This window comes from Takifugu flavidus, chromosome 21 (genome assembly GCF_003711565.1).
Source record: "Takifugu flavidus isolate HTHZ2018 chromosome 21, ASM371156v2, whole genome shotgun sequence".
Taxonomy (NCBI): Eukaryota; Metazoa; Chordata; class Actinopteri; order Tetraodontiformes; family Tetraodontidae; genus Takifugu; species Takifugu flavidus.
This window is the reverse complement of record NC_079540.1, coordinates 7,871,153-7,888,681: the sequence shown is the minus strand read 5'-3', so window position 1 is coordinate 7,888,681 and position 17,529 is coordinate 7,871,153. Positions and strand designations below refer to the sequence as shown.

At 47.5% G+C, this 17,529-nt stretch overlaps 2 protein-coding genes across 3 annotated transcripts; one reads left to right on the top strand and one right to left on the bottom strand.

Moving 5' to 3' along the window:
- Positions 1 to 6,005: 6,005 nt before the first annotated feature.
- On the bottom strand, positions 6,006 to 8,687 carry LOC130518808 (cyclin-dependent kinases regulatory subunit 1). 2 transcript variants are annotated; one of them, XM_057021713.1, is made up of 5 exons: positions 8,481 to 8,687; positions 7,892 to 8,107; positions 7,592 to 7,660; positions 7,374 to 7,501; positions 6,006 to 6,948 (listed from the first exon to the last, which is right to left on the bottom strand). In XM_057021713.1, exons 3-5 carry the CDS (start codon positions 7,648 to 7,650, stop codon positions 6,899 to 6,901), a joined length of 237 nt encoding a protein of 78 aa, XP_056877693.1. In that variant the 5' UTR covers positions 7,651 to 7,660; positions 7,892 to 8,107; positions 8,481 to 8,687; the 3' UTR covers positions 6,006 to 6,898. The 2 variants fall into 2 exon arrangements, with proteins under 2 accessions (XP_056877693.1, XP_056877692.1); XM_057021712.1 differs by having other exon boundaries at positions 7,989 to 8,107; positions 8,481 to 8,686.
- Positions 8,688 to 9,521: 834 nt separating this feature from the next.
- pbxip1a (pre-B-cell leukemia homeobox interacting protein 1a) lies at positions 9,522 to 17,346 on the top strand. Its single transcript, XM_057021677.1, is given in 12 exon segments — positions 9,522 to 9,794; positions 10,570 to 10,695; positions 11,425 to 11,509; positions 11,601 to 11,668; positions 11,975 to 12,539; positions 13,123 to 13,347; positions 13,594 to 13,617; positions 13,896 to 13,939; positions 14,099 to 14,194; positions 14,277 to 14,457; positions 14,601 to 14,646; positions 14,648 to 17,346. Coding segments are annotated over 11 exon segments (2,355 nt in total). The 5' UTR covers positions 9,522 to 9,794; positions 10,570 to 10,623; the 3' UTR covers positions 15,597 to 17,346.
- Positions 17,347 to 17,529: the final 183 nt, after the last annotated feature.

Here is a 17,529-nt window from a genome sequence, read left to right as displayed (position 1 = left end):
TCAACTTCAATATCCTTCTCAACAGGGCCAACACATTGAACAACTCTCTCCAGAAAGTCCGACGAGTCTGAGGGGTTTCGATCGATGCAGCTAAGCAGCAACGTGCCTGTGAACAAACATCCAAACATCTGACCAGAGGTGCCAGAGTGGTTCCTGGGAGCCGATCGATGCCTGACACCGCCAGGACCTTTATATCAACAGGAGTGATCGGAGCGAGGGGATGAGTTGGAGCGCGCTCAGGCTTCCACCTCAAGGACCACGAGCGTCGCACCAGAGGATGAACCCAATACACTTCTGCTGAGCTCATAATTACAATACAGCATTTTGTCATTATTCCAGAACGTTCAGAAGGTTTTTTGATTCTTTTTAGAGAGAAAAACTTCCCTCAAAAGGTAAGAAAATAAATACAGGTAGTTCTGCATCTTAATACGCAATAAAAACATTTAGCTAAATGCTACATATTGATGATCCTGCACGACAGCTGCTCACAAGTGCGAAAGAGAAGGTTTTATACCAATGTTTTCCACAAATACACTTTTTCCCTGTAACTCATCATTTTGAATTATTGCCGCCTGTAATTGCTAAAGAAAAATGACACCACCGGTGCCGAGATTGGTTCCCTGGCAGCTCTGGACCTCGGCTGGGGGGAGATTTGTCATGTGATATGACAAGAATTATTTCAACAACAGATGGTCTTCCTCAGGTCGGAAATGAAATATACAAGAGCAGCGCGTGATGAAATGACAAATCATCAGCTCCCCATCAGATAATTTGCCACAGCAGAACAATATCCCCGAGACTTTATCGCTCAAGTGCGATCGCAAATGTTCCGTGAAATAAAAGTCTTCTCTGTGGCGCGCGGAACACGATCCTGAGTTTCTTATTTTCATCAGGATTCACGGCAGCCTTCCATCAGCTCTAACTCAGCCCTTTATTAACTGAACAGGCCGAAGCAGGAGTCCACCGAGGATGAGGACGTGCACATTTTAGGGTCCCGACAGCAGCAAACCCTCGTCCGGGATGAGGAGGCACGTGTCCATGTGAGCAGCTGATGCCGGGCTGGCAGGAAGAACGGTGGTTCAGGCATCGTGAAGCCAGCTGGAGATGGAGCGCCGTCCCCGGCTGTCGCTGCTCCCTGCTAACAACAGAACCAAAGGATCCAGAGAATTTAATGGAAAATGCAAAGAAAATTAGAGACTGATATTGAAAAGAACATCTGAGGGAGACTAACTTGACCTGCAACAGTCACTGGACTATATATAGAAGCATATGGAGCAGGAAGATGCAGGTACCAGTGTCCTAGTGCACGGGTGGCAGCCGAGGAGCCGCTAACATACGTAACTTTAGTTAGAACTGCTCCTCTTCCCTCAGTGGTCGTCGTTAAGGTGCGAGAGAGTCTGTGCAGGTTTGGCCTTTTCTGTCTGAGCACAGGTTGCATAAAATATGGATTTCCTCCTAAAACTGATTTACAGACGCTGGCGGTAGCGGCCGCAGCAGGTCGTGGCAGTCTGCCTCAACGCTGAGCGGCGTTCCCATTCAGCGCTTCTGACCTTCGGTAGACGCCGCTCAGTCACGGTGGTGGTCGACCTGGGGGGGCGCGAAGCACAGGGGGACCGGGCGTTATGTTGGCGGGGCTGTGAGGCTGCTGCCAGTGTCACTGTGTCCACCAGGGGGCGCTCACTTTACTACCAACCTGTAAAAGGGCCTTTTTTTCCTGGTTTTTCAGTTACTAGATATTTGATAAATTCCGTATGCAAGCATGACAATAATGATTATATATTTCACATCTAGTCAACCTTTGACCTTGTCTGAGTGTGTTGCTTTGAGATCTGTGATTGACAGCAGGCGGGGCGGGGGGGGGGCGCTGGTTGTTCTGGTGGTTCTTTTTACAGGGAAGAAACTGACTCTAAAGATAAATCCTAGGTGTGGTTGGTCATCCAGCCTTCGTGTCCCCTGGCAGACCAATTTGAAGGAAGTAATTTTACAGGGACTCAATTTAAACACTGATGTTGTTATTGTAGAGGAACAGATTTGTTTCAGTTTAAATGGCATTAATGCAAAATGGCCACGACGGTCTAATGGAAAAGCAACAGCCTACGGCCGACAGAGGGCAGCAAGTCTTTATAATGATACTTTTTATGAATATGTGGCGCCTAAATAATACAGAACTACAGCAGCTCTGCAAATACAGGCTCAAACTCATATTATTATGACAAGTTATCGTGCATTCGGATGTGTGCCAAGTCAGTCGAAGTGTTCCGTACCAAAATCTGCCTCCCACTCCTGGATCAGGCGGGATTATATTTAATAATGCCAGCAGGTCGGCAGGTCGGCAGGTCGGCAGGTCGGCGCAGCCCCGGCTCTGGTGGTGAAGAGTTTGCATTTGTTGGCATCATGTTCTCCACTGACCTTTGACCTCTTCTTCACACGTTGGTTCGTTTTATCCTTTGGTTTCATTTGACCGTTCCGCTTTGACGTCGACGTCTAAATCGCATTACCTAAATTATACATGATAGGAAATCTATTATTCAGAGGTTAATTTAACGCAGACGGTGTGTTGTTCTGGGCCTGAATCAAGGTTTTTGTGTACACTTTGATAGATGGCTCATGAATAATTTTGCACTGCTGGAAAATTCATTTTTAGAAGCTGATTTTCTGGACAGTCTAATGGAGCAATTTGGGGCTCTTTGTTCAATCAGCCGTCTTTGTAACGGCGGCCCCTTCCTCTCCCGGTCCGTATCAAACTTCCTTTTAGGAGGCATCCCTGCTGGGCGGACGACACTCTAACATAAATACCCCCTCTCACGGAGCACTTTTCCTCCCTCCGCCTGACCTTCTCCCTCCCTGTGTCCTTTCTCTCTCTCTGATTTCCTTCATCCCTAATTTCTGTTCACGTCTCTCGCGCTCGTGTCCTTTTTACTTTTTCGGGTCTTTCTGTGTCCCCCCCCCCCCCCGTCGTCCTGCTGTGAAACTCCCCTCTGCCGTTTCTCATCTTTAACCGTCTTCGCACCCGTTCTCCGTATTCACGCTTTCCTCTCGCCACTTTTCTTTTTACTTTCAATTATTCATGAACCTGGATCAACGTAATAGCACCAGACTCTCGCTTTAGAATAGAACTTTCACACCGAATACACAGGAAGACGGAACAAAAACACAATTCCTCGATAATAATTTATGGTCTGGCCGTATTAAACCTGACTCCAAAGCCGTGCGGGTGACTGTGGATCAGGAGGCAGTGACACCACGGTCACTGGATCAGGTCCCTGCCACCCGTGAACACGGCCTCGCCGTCTAACACTGCGTGGCGAAGGGTGGCGTCCAACCAGTACGAGACGTGTTCCCGCCGTTCCTCCGGGTTCCGTCTTTTTCTCCTGTGGAAAACGCGGTTTTTTCTCACAGACGACTTCTGCACGGGAGAAGGTTGAAAACGACGGTTGTTGAGTTCACAAAAGATTCTGTTTTTAGATTGAAGTTCGGGCTTTTTTACTGGCCCTCGTGGGTGTTGCGTCCCTGTTGCGTCGTGACAGCTCAAGGCTTCAGCTCCAGTCCCACAATTCATCATTAGTTTTCCTGAAAAAAGGGTAAAGCAGTCACGGCTGTCAAATACCATAAATGACCTCCAGAGTGGATCAGCCTCAAATGAACCAACACGTGTCTGAAGGTTCCCAGTCCTCCAGGTCCTGGTGAATCAGAGGAGTTCCATGAAGATGTTTCACCTCTCACCCAAGAGGCGTCATCAGTTCTGACCGTTTGGGAGGTCCAGGTACTCTCCAGGAGCCGTTAGCACCTCTGGAGCTTCAGGCTCCAGGTTGCTGGTTGCTCCTGCCCTCATTAACTCCACCAACAACCTGGTGAGTGGAGCTCCAAATGTCCCAAACGGTCAGTTAGAAGTGAGGAAGCCTCTTGGGTCAGAGGTGAAACGTCGTCAACAAACTCAAACAGTCCAGATGCTGTGACTCCACGACCAGAATCACCAGCACCTGATGTCAGCTCTATCCAGCCGCTTGTCTCGTCTGATTCTTAATAATTAATGCAGTCGCAACATAATTGTTGTCATTCGGGCTCATTTTACAGCGGCGAGAAGCCGTTAGTGTCAGCTGACGTCATTTAAAAGCAGCAAAAGTGGAGAAAATGGATGGTTTCTGTTGGAAAAGCTGCGATGCTGCAAGGCCGCCAGGATTCCGGGTAGATTTATGCAGGCGGAGTAATGAACAACACAGACAGATTTCTGACAGGGAAGAAAAATGAGGCGCCATTAAGCAAAACGGGTCCCTGCGAGTCCTCAGCCGCGCGATGTCCCTTTGAGCGCGCGTGCGTCTTGAGTAAAGTTTATGTTGCCTTTCTCATTTGCATCAGATTATCAGAGGAGCGCTGCGATGAAAGGCTTCGATATCGAGCGCACGTCGGCGGCTGAAAATATGGTGGCAGGGATAATGGCGGAAATGGGGAGTCTCGCTTGTTTAATCCTTTAATTTGAATTGTCTGAAGGCCTAAATGTGGAGAACATCTCATGAGGACATATAAAACAGCGAGTCTCCGACCTGACGTCGTGTACCTGGTGGGTTAACTTGGCTTATGATTGAGCACGCTACCCCAGCTCCACATTTACAGGCAAGGTCATTTTTGTTTGTTTTGACACAATTGGATTTTGGTAAATGTCAGCGTTTCATGAAGATGGATCTCTTAATTGAGACGATATTCTCTAGTCTGGAGTCCAAATCAATATAATGAAATGTCACTTATCTTAGCTCACATTTGAACCACTTCAGCTTTTTACAATGTCTCCAATTATTATGGTAATAATTAAAGTTCATCAGTCCAAAGAACGGATTCATTAATTTGCAGCCGCTAGCATGTCTATAAATGCAGATTCAGGCCATCATTTACCTTTAAAACTGCAACAGGAATGAATTTTCAACAGGACTCTGAGTCTCAAACTCCCCCACCAAAACCTCCAGGCAGCAAACATCCTTTCCTGCTCAGCACACATCTCTGGATCTCTGCGGGAGGCCGAGATTGCTGACCATCACAGCCTGGACGATTACTTCGGCAACATTTTCCCCAAAAAATCTTCCTGCGAGTCACAAAATATTTTCCTCCCTCCATTACCCATGACTTTCAAAGTTGTGCTCTTACTACCCACAGTGCTCAATGGTTGCCACGAGCTCAGCTCGCACCTTTGGTTGTTTGTGCTGGCACACACGCACGCGCACACGCACCCAGAGAGCGAGCACACTGGCAACTGTGGAAAACAGGAAAGATTCGTGTTTGCCTTTGCTGCCCCCTACAGGTCAGACGAGGAATCGCTGTAGTAATTTTATGTGTTTTGTCTTAATTGGATTTGTCCTGTTCTGGAACTGAGGTGTAAATAGGACCAAATTAACAACAGGTTGGATTTGTTCTCATTTGTTGGGGCTTATTGTCTCAGGCAGTTAAAAATAACCCCCCCCCCAACCAATTACTAGTTTTTACTATTATGGATAACTGTATTTTTATACAGTAATTTTATTGCTTGAATAACAATTCATGAGAAGCCTAATAAAATATGTTATATTAGGCAGCACTGGCAATAATGATGTTTAATCACAGGTACTCAGAACCTTAATAGGAAACATGAATCCAGACAGCAGGTGCTGCCCGACCGGGCCGCTGGCAGAACCCCAGAACGTCCCTCATCAAGCACGGCGGCTGGACTTCATCATCTTCATCATCGTCAGATGGCAGCTTCATCCCAGCAGGCCTCGTCGCGTGACTGATAAGATGACGTGCACCGCCATCTGATTATCAGGGTAATCGTCCAGATTTGAGTCATTATTCTAATACATCAGGCTGTAATAAACGCAAGAAAAAGTGCTGCCCGTTTCCACGGCAACACCTTTAAACACAAGTAGAAAACACATTGCTGAGATTTAAAACGGAGCAAAGCATTGGAGGGCGTTCTCAAATAAAATCCACTTGTTCCCAGGATGCGTCATCCCAAATCAGCCCATTAAATCAGGCCCACACCACATTATCCTTCCCTTTATTCCACAACTGGCAGAAGAATAAGTCATTATTCCTTCATGATAGGTTCAAGGGGCTTTCTTTACCTTCCAAGTTCAGCACAATCGGTGATTACATCGGAATAACAGTTCAGTCGGCAACACGCAGGACATTTGGGAAAAACAGGGCAGCTGACAAACCAGGGAGACACCAAGACTGTGACCAGGACGTGCATCCATACGCCTGCCAACTCTGGACTACAGCACCGGAACCCCAAATTACTGCCAAGACACTGGCCCAGCAGATATTAAAAGGTAAAGTTTATTTATTTTCAGAAAGGGCGACACATTCATAAATACCGAGCACCTCACTCGGAGTCAAGGTTAGTTTTAAAAAGCCAAAGCGAATACACGGGTGGTTCGGACTAGTCCGAGGTGACTCCTATGGATGCGACATTCCAGGCACACGCTGGAACTGTTACAGGCAGAGTTACAGTGTTACTGAAGCAAGCGGCGACAGGCGGGTAAACAACCACAAGTGGAGACAGTTTAGGAAAGGGCCGTTCGGCGCGGCCCGTGTCCGGGTCAAGACCGGGCCCTGCCGAGACAGCTCAAGGATGAGAACCTCAGGTAATAGCGGTTCTTCTAACGGAGCAGCCAAAGAGATTCAGAAAACAGATACATCGAGTCACAAAGACAGAGCGAGTGGGTTTAGCACCTGCGCGAGTCTTCCCTCCGCGGAGACGGATGATTATTTTGTCCAGTGTTCCTTTGCTCAACAACCATTCTTCACAAAACACAACAGTCTTTGGTCCAACATGATCAGTCCGAGAAACGACCACACACACACGTGTGACGGTTCCAACAGCCGTGGTGATGTGTGGTACCGATCTGGGGTGGACAGATGAATCCTTTGATTATGGCTTCGGAGTGGTCAGAGGACGCCGGAAAAGCAAGATGTGTGGCTCTAGAAAGGTGGGAGAAAGGTCACAATAAGCAAAGATAATGACCCAGTTGTCATAATCAGGCCTGTTGTGCACCCAGACGCCCGCTATCCACCTCTGCCTGTGTCACCCAACATAGAACTAAAATCACTGATTTATTTGGCACATAGTGAGCAAAACATGGAGTCTGAACTTTAAATCTAAGGGAGCCTATAGTTAGATTTATTAAACATTTAACAAGACAAAACTGAATTTGAAATATTCCAGTTCTCTTTGGCATAGAAAGGCTGGTTTGTGCTGACACGGCGACACTTTAAACAAATCTTTTTCATATAAATTACTTCAGAACTGGTGTGCTTGTGTCATGGATGCAAATATCAGGCCCAGCAATGCAACAAGATGAGATGCAATACTTTGAAAACTGCCCATATTTAGGAGGGGAACATACCTGGTTGGTGGATCATATAGTGCACCCATCCCTGGCTTTGCTGGACCCCGAGGTTCCGCCACTCCGTTTCCGACATTAAATGGGTTTTAGGCACACGCTTAGCAATTTCTTTGGGTAGCATGACATGTCTGGTAATCACAAGAATGAACGGCAAAATATTCAGGCAATGACACTCCGGCTTCTTTATTGCTCAAGACTGGAAAGATTGTGGTACCAACCTGTACTCATACTTGTCATCGTCGTATTTATCGGAATAGTAAATCTGTTTGTGAGCCATGATTCTGAACCTGTGGGAGTTTAAATTTGACAGAATTATAGGTAAAAGAAAAAGTAGTAGTAATAACACCAACCCTAGCAATAACTACCTAACGGTTCATGACACACAAATGCAAAACTGCTACATTTAATTGCTTAGCAAGGATAGCTAGCCGCTTGGCTAACGGTAATGGATATAACAGCAATTCTCTTTGGCAATTCAAGTAAAACAACACTTCTACAGCTGCAGTGTGACGCCATACCTGCACGTTAAATGTTATCTTTTATAGTTGGTTAGCTACGCGGATGACAAAGTGAATAAATCTGAAGTGTCTGCACCAAAAAGTAGCACGTCCTCACCAGTTCCTTTGTTTCCCTCTCGAATAGACACAAGCCCGCTTCTCATGGTTCAAATAGACCTCCTCTCATTCTAATGGACAATCGAGCTTCGATACTCCGCTCTCATTGGTCAATACCACCTGGAAGTGGAAATGACGACACAGCCAGTGGTTCCTCTGATTGGTCAACTGAAAACTGTGCGCACAGTTTACAGGAAGTCTTCTGATTTTAGTATTATGACATAATCGGTGACCGAGTTTTACTGTAATAACGCAGGTAATGTAGAACAAATTCTATCACGGAAACACTCCTGAACCTTTGGACTCAGAGAGGCATAATCCGCTCTGAAGACTATACTTTCAAAAAGAACTTTCATTTTTAATGAATGTTATAAGTAATGTGATATATGTATGTACACACACAACTATCACGGTTTAGCAGTCTGATGGCAGTGACGAATAAAGCTGTTTTGAGCGTGGTAGTCCATCTGCAGCTTCTCCAGTAGTGTCTTACCAGAAAGCAGCAGAGAAGAGTCTCTGGCTGGGGTGAGTGGGGTGGTTTTAAGTGCTTTTCTGGAGTTGAAAATGGTTTGCAGGGAGCAGCTGCTGTACTAGATGGTAATGGAGCCAGTAATTGGTTCACCTGTCGAAGGTGTAGAGTGCAAAGGCACTCTGTCCAACTCCTCTCAGTCTTCTCAGGAGATCCAGTCTTTAGTGTGCTGTCTTTAAAACTGCAGTGGTGTGAGTGGTCCAGCAGAGGTCCTCACTGATGTGCACACCAAGGAGTTCAAAGAAGACAACCTCCTCTACCTCTCACCCCGAAAATGTCCGTCAGAAAGCTCACAATCCAGTTACAAACAGATGAGTAGAGTCCCAGGATCCAGAGCTTTTGGGTGATCTTCATATTGACTGTGGTGTTGAAAGCTGAGCTGTAGTCAACAAACAGCATCCTCACACACAGCACGTGTCCTTCTGCCCCAGGTGGGACAGGGAAGGGTGAAGTGTTGAGTGATAGTGTCGTCTTTGAACCTGTTGCAAATTTGAGTCCAAGGAGTCAGGAAGAGACCAAGGTCATGGTGCTATAGCCAATATATACATATTTGATTTAGCCAGTAAGTGTGGGTGATGTCACGGTGACACCTGCTAAAACTTTATTATTCTGCAAAATATTCCTGGTCTGGCGCGTCAATTCCAGATAATCTATGGCGTCGTTTGAGATTTAATTGGTGCAGTTATCGCGTTTGAATGGGTTCTTATTCCAAATATTTGACAAACGTGATCTTCATTAATCAACCACAGATCAAAATTAACCTGATCCGATTTTAGGTTTTAAAAAAAGAGTCAGATGATGAAACTTTGGGCAACTGGAGACAGGGGCTGTCCGTCCTGGTAAATATAGTCCCGCAGTTTAAATATAGTTTTGCGGACGTGTCAAGGTCTGGCTGGTTCCGCAAGCCTTTGCTTTCTGCTGCTGTGTGTATATATATTTATATATATACACATATGCGCGCGCGCGCGTGTGTGTGTGTGCACGCGTGCGTCCTAAGGGGTCCGGAGGAAGGATCGGCTGCTTGCCACTTTCAGCTGTGAGCGTCAATCATGCTGGGATCTTGACACGACACCTCTGTCTGATTGGTCCAGCTTGGCTTAGAGGCGGGACCTTCTCAGCAAATCCCGAAATCCCATTGGACGAAAGGTGTCTAGGTTGACGTGACGCAGCTTGGAATTCCCAAAGTTCCCAAGTTCATGCGAAGAAGACGAGCGCAGCTTATACAAAATAACGTTTTGGAGTGGAAAAAGACAAGTGTGTGAGGAGTGAGCTAGAAAGGTAAATAAACCGGTTTCTTAGTATTTACATGGATAGACATGGAAGGGTTTTATTTAGCGCTCGCTAATAGCGGGGCCTGAGGGAGAACGCGGAAGAGTAGCATTTGGGAATATTCAGCCTTCCTTCCTTTGTTTACCATCATGAATGGAGCTTTAAGTTGAGCTCTACAACAACCCTACCCTCTCTATTTCGTTTCTTATATGCGCTTAAGAGAAGCCTAACGAGCACGACGTTGTCGGCTAGTGAGTGTTATTCTTCTTTTGCTCGTTTCTGGATGGCTGGTTTGTTCGTGTCTGGATTTTAGCCATTTTGGGTCATTTATTCACCACACTAATAGCTCTTACGTGTGGATCAGAATGAATCGCAGGCTTTAATACGAATCATTTGATAGGGACGGTTCCGCTTTGGTGACTGGGACGCTTTTTTCCCCCAATTGCGCAGCGTTGTGTTATGGATGCCATGATACCGTTACATAACTTGTATCAGCGACAATCTGCTGCTGATCCCGTGTGTGCAACGGATTCGGTACCGAGCCGAGACGCAGCCGCACGATTGCGTCGTCTTACAATACGGCTGCTGTAACGAACCACACAGCAGCCAAAATATAGCTCCGGTCAATCATTTGCCTGTGATCCTCTGTTCAAACCTGTCTGCATGTCAGTGAGTTGGAGCGCAGCCTGTGTGCATCCACACTAATAACCGAGCGCAGAGTCTGCAAATTCTGCGTCGGGCCTGTTGATCAACGATGACACGTTGTTTCTGTGCTCGTCTGCAGAATCCGAGAGCTCAATCTGCACCCCGCTGTGCGTCGTTGATCCAGCAGAGGGCGATGTCCGACCACAGCAACAGCACGGGCAGCAGCGGCTCTTCCACCAACAGTTGGACCCTCCTTTCCCCGGAGGTAAGACACACAACCGGGCCTCGGAACTGCGCTTCAAGCCCTTTTCCATAATTGGTATAATCTAGAGGATTGTTTTTTCTCTTTTCTTGGAGCTCTGTTTGAAATTCCACATGTCAGCACTTGCAGCCCAACGTTTCCCACAAAGATGGCGTTGTTCAAAATGCACCATATGATGTCGTCAGTTACACTTTATATACCTCAGCTGTGTATTTGGCCAACGACCTGTTTTGTCAGGGTTTTTTCCAAGGGCCACTATGTGTTTTGCTGTGGATTTAACACTCTGCAAATATTTTTACACTCTATCTTCTCTACCTATTTGAAGTGACCCCTGTGATCTGTAGGCGAACACTGTATTTTTGTAAACGTATCCCTAAACAAAGGGAGAATTTGTGTTCCTCTAGGTGTGTTTAGCGCAGGCATTCGACAGGCCTCTAGATTACTGTTAACTCCTCAATGGTTTTCAAAATAAGATCTACTGCTGTGAAATGCACCATCGATCCTCAAAAAAAAGGAAATCAATTACTGTCTGGCTTCTATGGGTGGCTATTTTCATAGAGGATATTACTTTCTAGTAAGCAGTGGATCATTTTTAACTTTATGTACATTCAATATTTGCCTTTGCTGTGCACCAGTGTAAATACTAAACACTGGGTAAATATCAAAGACTTTCACCTGCTCGTACGACTGGGAGAACCCTGACGTTAAGACCAATCTGCTGTCACTCCACAGGAGGTTGCTGTTGAGAATGTGGGGCCCGTGGACGACGGCACCGAGAGCCTGGGTGACGTCCCGAGTCTCTCTGAGGAGGCGACAGGTACTGATGAGGCCCCCCCCAAATCTGCACTGATGGCTCAAATGGATCTTTTTAGATTTACCGACGTTCGCTTACTTTGATGTCACCTTAGGGGCAGCTGTGGAGTTTAAGCCCAGCGATCTTTCCATAGAAGCGGTTTTGTCTGAAGAAGGCCACCAGGTTGGTACATGACGGAGCGTCTTTAAAACTGAGGAAACAAATTCCACTGCATTCTGAATTTGTCACCAGCCGCAGTAGCTGGCTTTGAAATCATTCGATGGAAATATCTTTTAAAAGGAAGCTAGAATTCTTCTGTTGTTCAGTCCATTGTTGTTTTATTTGTTCTTTTTTCTCACTTTGTTGTTGTCATTCTTATTGTTGTTATTTTAGCATTTTCGGAAATAAATAAAACAAACACAGAAAAAACCACAAATGCTGTTTCTGAACCCTAAACAGAAAAGTTTCTCCATCCCGTCCGATCTCCAGGTGTGTCAAGAGACCTGCCCGGAATCCAGTGAAGGACCCATTCCTTCTAATCTGGACTTGAGCGTGGAGAGTCAGCCCCCGGTCATCCACGACATCGTGACAACTTCCCCGAGTGATAATGAGCAATTGGAAGCTACACCATCCGTGACCAACATTAGCTTGGGGGTTCCCCTCGATGTTCCATCTTCGTTACTCCCACCAGTGGAGCCCGAGCAGCCCAGCGTCTTTCCCGTCTCATCCGTGGGTCCCGTTGTTGCCGAGCAACCGTCTGACTTCCATTCGAGTCCCGCTGCAGCTGCGGAGGAGAGTCCTGTGAATTCCGCTGGGTCTGGGGTGGGCATCACCACCGAGACGCTCGCAGCCGTTGGCGCCGCGTCGTCACACGCCGACGCTGACGTCGCAGTTGCTCCGGAGAGAACGGAAGCATCCAGCCCCGCAGATGACCTCCCTGCTCCAGAGCTGGTGGGTTCACAGGAGACGGAGGAGGAAACGCCCGGTGAAAAGGAAGAAATGGAGCAAGCCGAGATTCCGGATGAGATGGAAGATGAGGAGGAAGACGAAGAAGGTACGGGACCGGTCTCCAGGCTTTGTTTAAGCTCTGCAGCGTCTAAATTGTGGGATAAGACAGATGAAGTCAAACGCTGTTGAGGATGGAGCGTTTAAAACCCGTTTTTGAGGTCTGGGGAAAAAAAACGGAAAGAGAAAGTTGTGGACTCGCTTTCGTGGTACAAATCGGCCTTAATTGCCAGACAAAGGAAGGTTTGATCACATTACCATTAAGTAATTGTGGCGTTGTGAAAACGGTGTTTGCGAAGCCCCCGGGCATTCAGGCCGCCGCTGCTTTGCACAGTGGGAACTCGCGCTTAAACAAATGAGCACTTTATAGATATTTGGAGTTGGTGCTCGCGTTTGCAGAAAATACGTGCTGTTGCAGAACATGTGGCTCTACCATCTGGAATGTGATTTATCAGGGTGACAAAAGGGCAGGAAACCCATTCCCATGCATGGAATGATCTTTTTCTAAAGGATTTGCATTCTTCTGCTTTTATTGATGTGTCCACTTCATGTTTTACGAGAGCCAGCAGTCACTGAAATGTTATGTTTGCTGGGACTCTTGGTAAAAGTCTTCCCTCCTCCTCCCTCTTCAGGACCATTCAGCGGATTTGACGATGGACTGAGAAGGAGGAACATCCCATCGTTTGAAGCAGCAAACCTAAGAAGGTCGGATGAGGAAGACGAGGAGGAGGAGGAGGAGGAGGAAGTGGAGTTCAAACTGGCTGAGAAGAAGAAAGAGGAAAAGTCGTGGTTCTCCTTGAACAAATGCATTGTGGGTGCTCTGGTGCTGCTCTTCTTAGGTTCCCTCTTCCTCTCTGGTACGATGCCCTCCGCCACAGCTCAGCCTGCCAGCTTGTCTTTGCTTTTTATGTTAATCAAGGCCAGATAAAATCACTTTCATGGAGTTTGGATTGTAAAGACACATTCATCAGACCAGCCACATGTTTTTACCGGCAGATTACAGCCTTGAAAGTCCAAATTGCTGATATTTACTTATTACAAAAGCCATTTTCAGCCGTTGGCAATCGACAGTTGTTGTTGACTGAGCTGTACTTTGTCAACAGGGTTGCTCTCCGACCTGGATGCGGGTAGGTCCGTGAGGAACGGGAAGTTGTGTAGCAGATAATGGCAAATAACACATACGCCCATTTGATCGGCTTCTCTCACCCTCTGGAATGTCCTGCTGAAAACTAACCTATCGTAGCCGCAGGAATTTTAAAAATGCCCGTGTTGTGTTCAAGAGCTGTGGGCATGTCGCCACAGCAACAGCACGGTGTGGTGTTGTAAGACAGGCTGGCAGCTGTGTGTCAATAAACGCGGCTGCTGTGGGACCTGTGTGAAGGGTGTGTTGTTTCTGCTCCGACAGGTGATTTCGACGACTCGGAATCAAGCGACGCCGAACAAAGCGAGGTCTGTTCACGCCGTTTCTCGCTCTCCCTTCCTGCACCTTCGGTAGCTCCTGCTAACGTCTACGTTAAACAGTCCCAGAATATTGGACACAGCTACAGCTACGGACGGGCTCGTTTTTCAAAATAAATGTCAAATTACTGCCAAATGTTCCCAATGCAGGACTGGCTCGTCGGCGATCCGCAGGACATGAAGATGCTCCTGGATAAACTCACGCAGGAAAACCAACAAATCGCTCAGCTGGAGTCTCAGCTGCAGGTCAGAGTCGCCCTTTTCATCCCTCTGCTGATGCGTCCGGCAGTTTTCGCTCCACGCCGAGTCTTTTCCTTTTGCGTCCTAGTCCCAGAAAGAGCAGCTGGACTTGGCTCTGAAGGCGGTCGCAACGAGCGGAGATGAAACGGGCAAAGCCGATCTGGAAAAAGAAAACGCAAACCTGAGGAAGGAGCTCCTGTTTCTGCCAGAGCTGAAGACGGAGCTGGAGAGTCTGAGAGCCCGAGTGACCGAACTCAGCCAGCTCATAGGTATAACGTGGCAAACATTAACTCTCTTTCACTACCTGTTTGCTCCATATAAGGTAGTGAAAGGTTTAGGAGTCTTTGTACGGCTGCTGGAGACTTTTTTTAGTTTGACTTTGAACCACATTTATGTCCTGATTCGTTGACAGATGATCAGCAAACGCCTCCAATCCATCTACCCGAGCCCTGTTCCACTAACTGAGGAGAGAGAGGGGCCTGGAGCTGAGACAAGGGATAAAAATAACGAAGGAAGACTGAAGGACGAACTGAAGAGGCAGAAGGTTCTTTTGGACGAGAGCAGGAAGAGACTGGAAGGCATGATCGAAGATGGCAGCGACAGGAAACGAGTGCGGGATCATTTGGAAGAAATCCAGAAAGAGCTTTCTAAGAAAGTGGAGAAGTGGTCCGCAAAGAAGCAGCGGGAGCCCAAAGGGAAGGGCTACAAGGGCAAGAGTCACCAGCAGGACAACTGGAGGAAGGACGACAAGAAAAAGCGGAAATCGGAGAAAGACAAGCAGAGTAGAGAAGAAGAATGGAAAGGAAAAGAGGACAAGAAGAAGGAGCAAAGGGCTCAGAAGGAAAACTCCCATAAAGAGGCCTGGAGGAAACACCAAGCTGAGTGGGAGAGGAAGAAAGGAGAGCGGAGAAAAGAGAGGGAGGAGCGGAGGAAGGAGAAGCCCTGGCACAGTCGGCCTGGAAAGAACCCCCCCCAGGAGCACCACCAGCACAGACGGCAGCAGCAGCACCACCACAACGACTTCTGGAGGGACCAGGAACAGAAGCTCCGGCGCAACCTCCGCCCGCTGGGCTGCACCTCAGTGGAGCAGTGCGCCGCTCAGGAAGGGCTTTACCCCGTGGAGCTGCCGGAGTTCGAGGAGCTCCTGGAGGGTTACCTGAGCAAGCTCGAGGGCTCCTCGCCCGACAGCAGGGACAAGATCCACAGGCTGACGGCAGACTTCTTCCAGGACGGCGTCTTCGTCCACGACAAAGTGCTGTTCAGCGACTTTGCGGCGGACGTGGCGGACATTCTGGAGGACGCGGTGGACGTTTTAGAGCGCGGTGGAAAGAAGAAAGACGACTCCCTGGAGGAGGAGATGGAGGAGTTTGAGAGGGAAGCCCTGTGGAAGTTCGCTGCCACGGCTTAAACGGACAGTCGGGAGGGAAATGAGTCACATTCAACACAAAAATGCAGCACAAGCCATGAAAAAAAGGACATTTCTCGCCTCCATTTTCCCCCAACAGAGCTGTAATCGTAGTAGCTTCTGGTGCACGGTGGTGGTGCCTCATTAACGCATCCCCAAGTCTTTAATTATATAAGCTAGACTTGTACTTGTCATCTTGGACTTAGTTCTTGTTACCTACCTCTGTCAAGTCACGTCTCCTGATGAAACCTCCTTGGATAATGTGCCGTGTGGATGTTCCTCTGCTGTACAGTGTCCCCCCCCCACCCCCCCCCAAGGCAGCGCATGTTGCTCTTCATCTTCACATCTCAAAGCAGATTGTACTGGAGAAAACGTTCGTGCATTTTAGTCTTTATTGGCGTCTCATTGCAAAGGTTGAAGGTAACATTTCCTTTTGGAGGGATTCCTGGTTTTCTGGGCTTTTTTCCCACGCTTCCACGTTTCCAGACACCAGTTTTCCTCCAGTCGTGTGGAACTCTTCAGTGGTAGAGCATGAGAATCAGATCCGGTTAGACCAGTTTGGTGTCGGCAGCAGGTTTGGGCCAGTGCGTACACAGACACACACACAGACACACACACAGACACACACACAGACAGAGACAGAGCGATATTTGAGAGCCCAAAGCGGTTTTTCCTTTTTCGTCCTCCCACTTTTTTTCCTTTACTGGTTTTAATGACTGGTTTGTGTCGACTGATGCTGGAAAACGCAACAGGGGAGAAGCGCTCGGTCACTACAGCACTTTCCTGAAACGATCACATTTACTTCCCGTCTGACTGGGTGCGAATTTGATCGTTTGTGCCGCGTCGCCATGGCGACGTCAAAGGCTGGATCTCCCGGATCCTGAACGCCCCGCAGCAAAGTTCTGCTTCTGACCTCTGGACATGAGATCTGAAGCCAGAAAGTGTTTTCACTGTCTTTGTTCTCCCGCTGTGGCGTCGTGGAACCGGAGCCACGCCCACACGTGGTGACGAAGAAGTTACTCCGATCAAAACATCAAAAGATAAAATCGGACTTTAAAAATCGTGACTTTTGTGCACAAGCTTGAGCGCGTTTCCTTTTCATTTTTCTTTGTGGTTGTTTTCGCTCATTAGGTGGATGTGAAGTCAAAAGTGAAGAGATTGGGATGGAGGGTTCTGATCCTCCGGCTTTGGAAGCAGCTTTCACCTGTTAGCTGATTATTTATTTTGTCGTCTCACTGCACTCTTTTCTTTTTTTAATAACCACAGACTTTTCCCAAGGCTGTAGACATTGAATGTGTCACAATTTCACTTTAGATCTCAAGTTTAGTTTACCAGCTGCATATGTGCCTTCATTATTATTATTATTATTATTATATTATTATTATTATGGTCGCCATTTTCATGCTGTAAAAGGAAGATAAAGTTTACACTTTGCATCTGTACTGCTCCTGAGAGAGCTGAAGAGGCTGGAGGTCCCGGGGGCGAAGCCGCCTTGGTTCTGGTGGACGTTTTCTTTTTGACCAAAGGAATGGGCAGAAAGCTTCGCCTCAGCAGATGCGTTCGTGGACGTATCGCCAAGGTCGAATTGCACGTTTGAGGTGTTTTTCTGGCGTGACAATAGGGCTTATTTTTAATAGAGGAAGTAGCTCAGAAGTAAATCAGCCTTTGGACAATGTAGCTTTGGAGCGTTTCCATCATCAGTTTTGTCCTCTTTTAGGAAAGCAGTGTTGAATTCAATAAAGTTTGCACCACATGTCCCGTTTGTCCTCATTCAAGCCTCCAGTTATTTCCTGCTAGAGTGGAATTCTTGCTAGAGGAGGATCGTACGAGCTTCATGTCGGCGCTGTGACACCAGCTCTGTGACTCACGCAGGAAATGGAAGCGCCGGCATGACAGGCATCCTTTATGGCATTTTTGAGGCCGAGCCCACGCGTTC

Bases quoted from the DNA above. Each gene is read 5' to 3' on its own strand.
- LOC130518808 (XM_057021713.1), bottom strand. From the start codon at position 7,650: ATGGCTCACAAACAGATTTACTATTCCGATAAATACGACGATGACAAG. The intron at 7,502-7,591 runs GTTGGTACCACA...TGTGATTACCAG, and splicing joins GATGACAAGTATGAGTACAG to ACATGTCATGCTACCCAAAG. The intron at 6,949-7,373 runs GTATGTTCCCCT...CCACCTTTCTAG, and splicing joins CTATATGATCCACCAACCAG to AGCCACACATCTTGCTTTTC.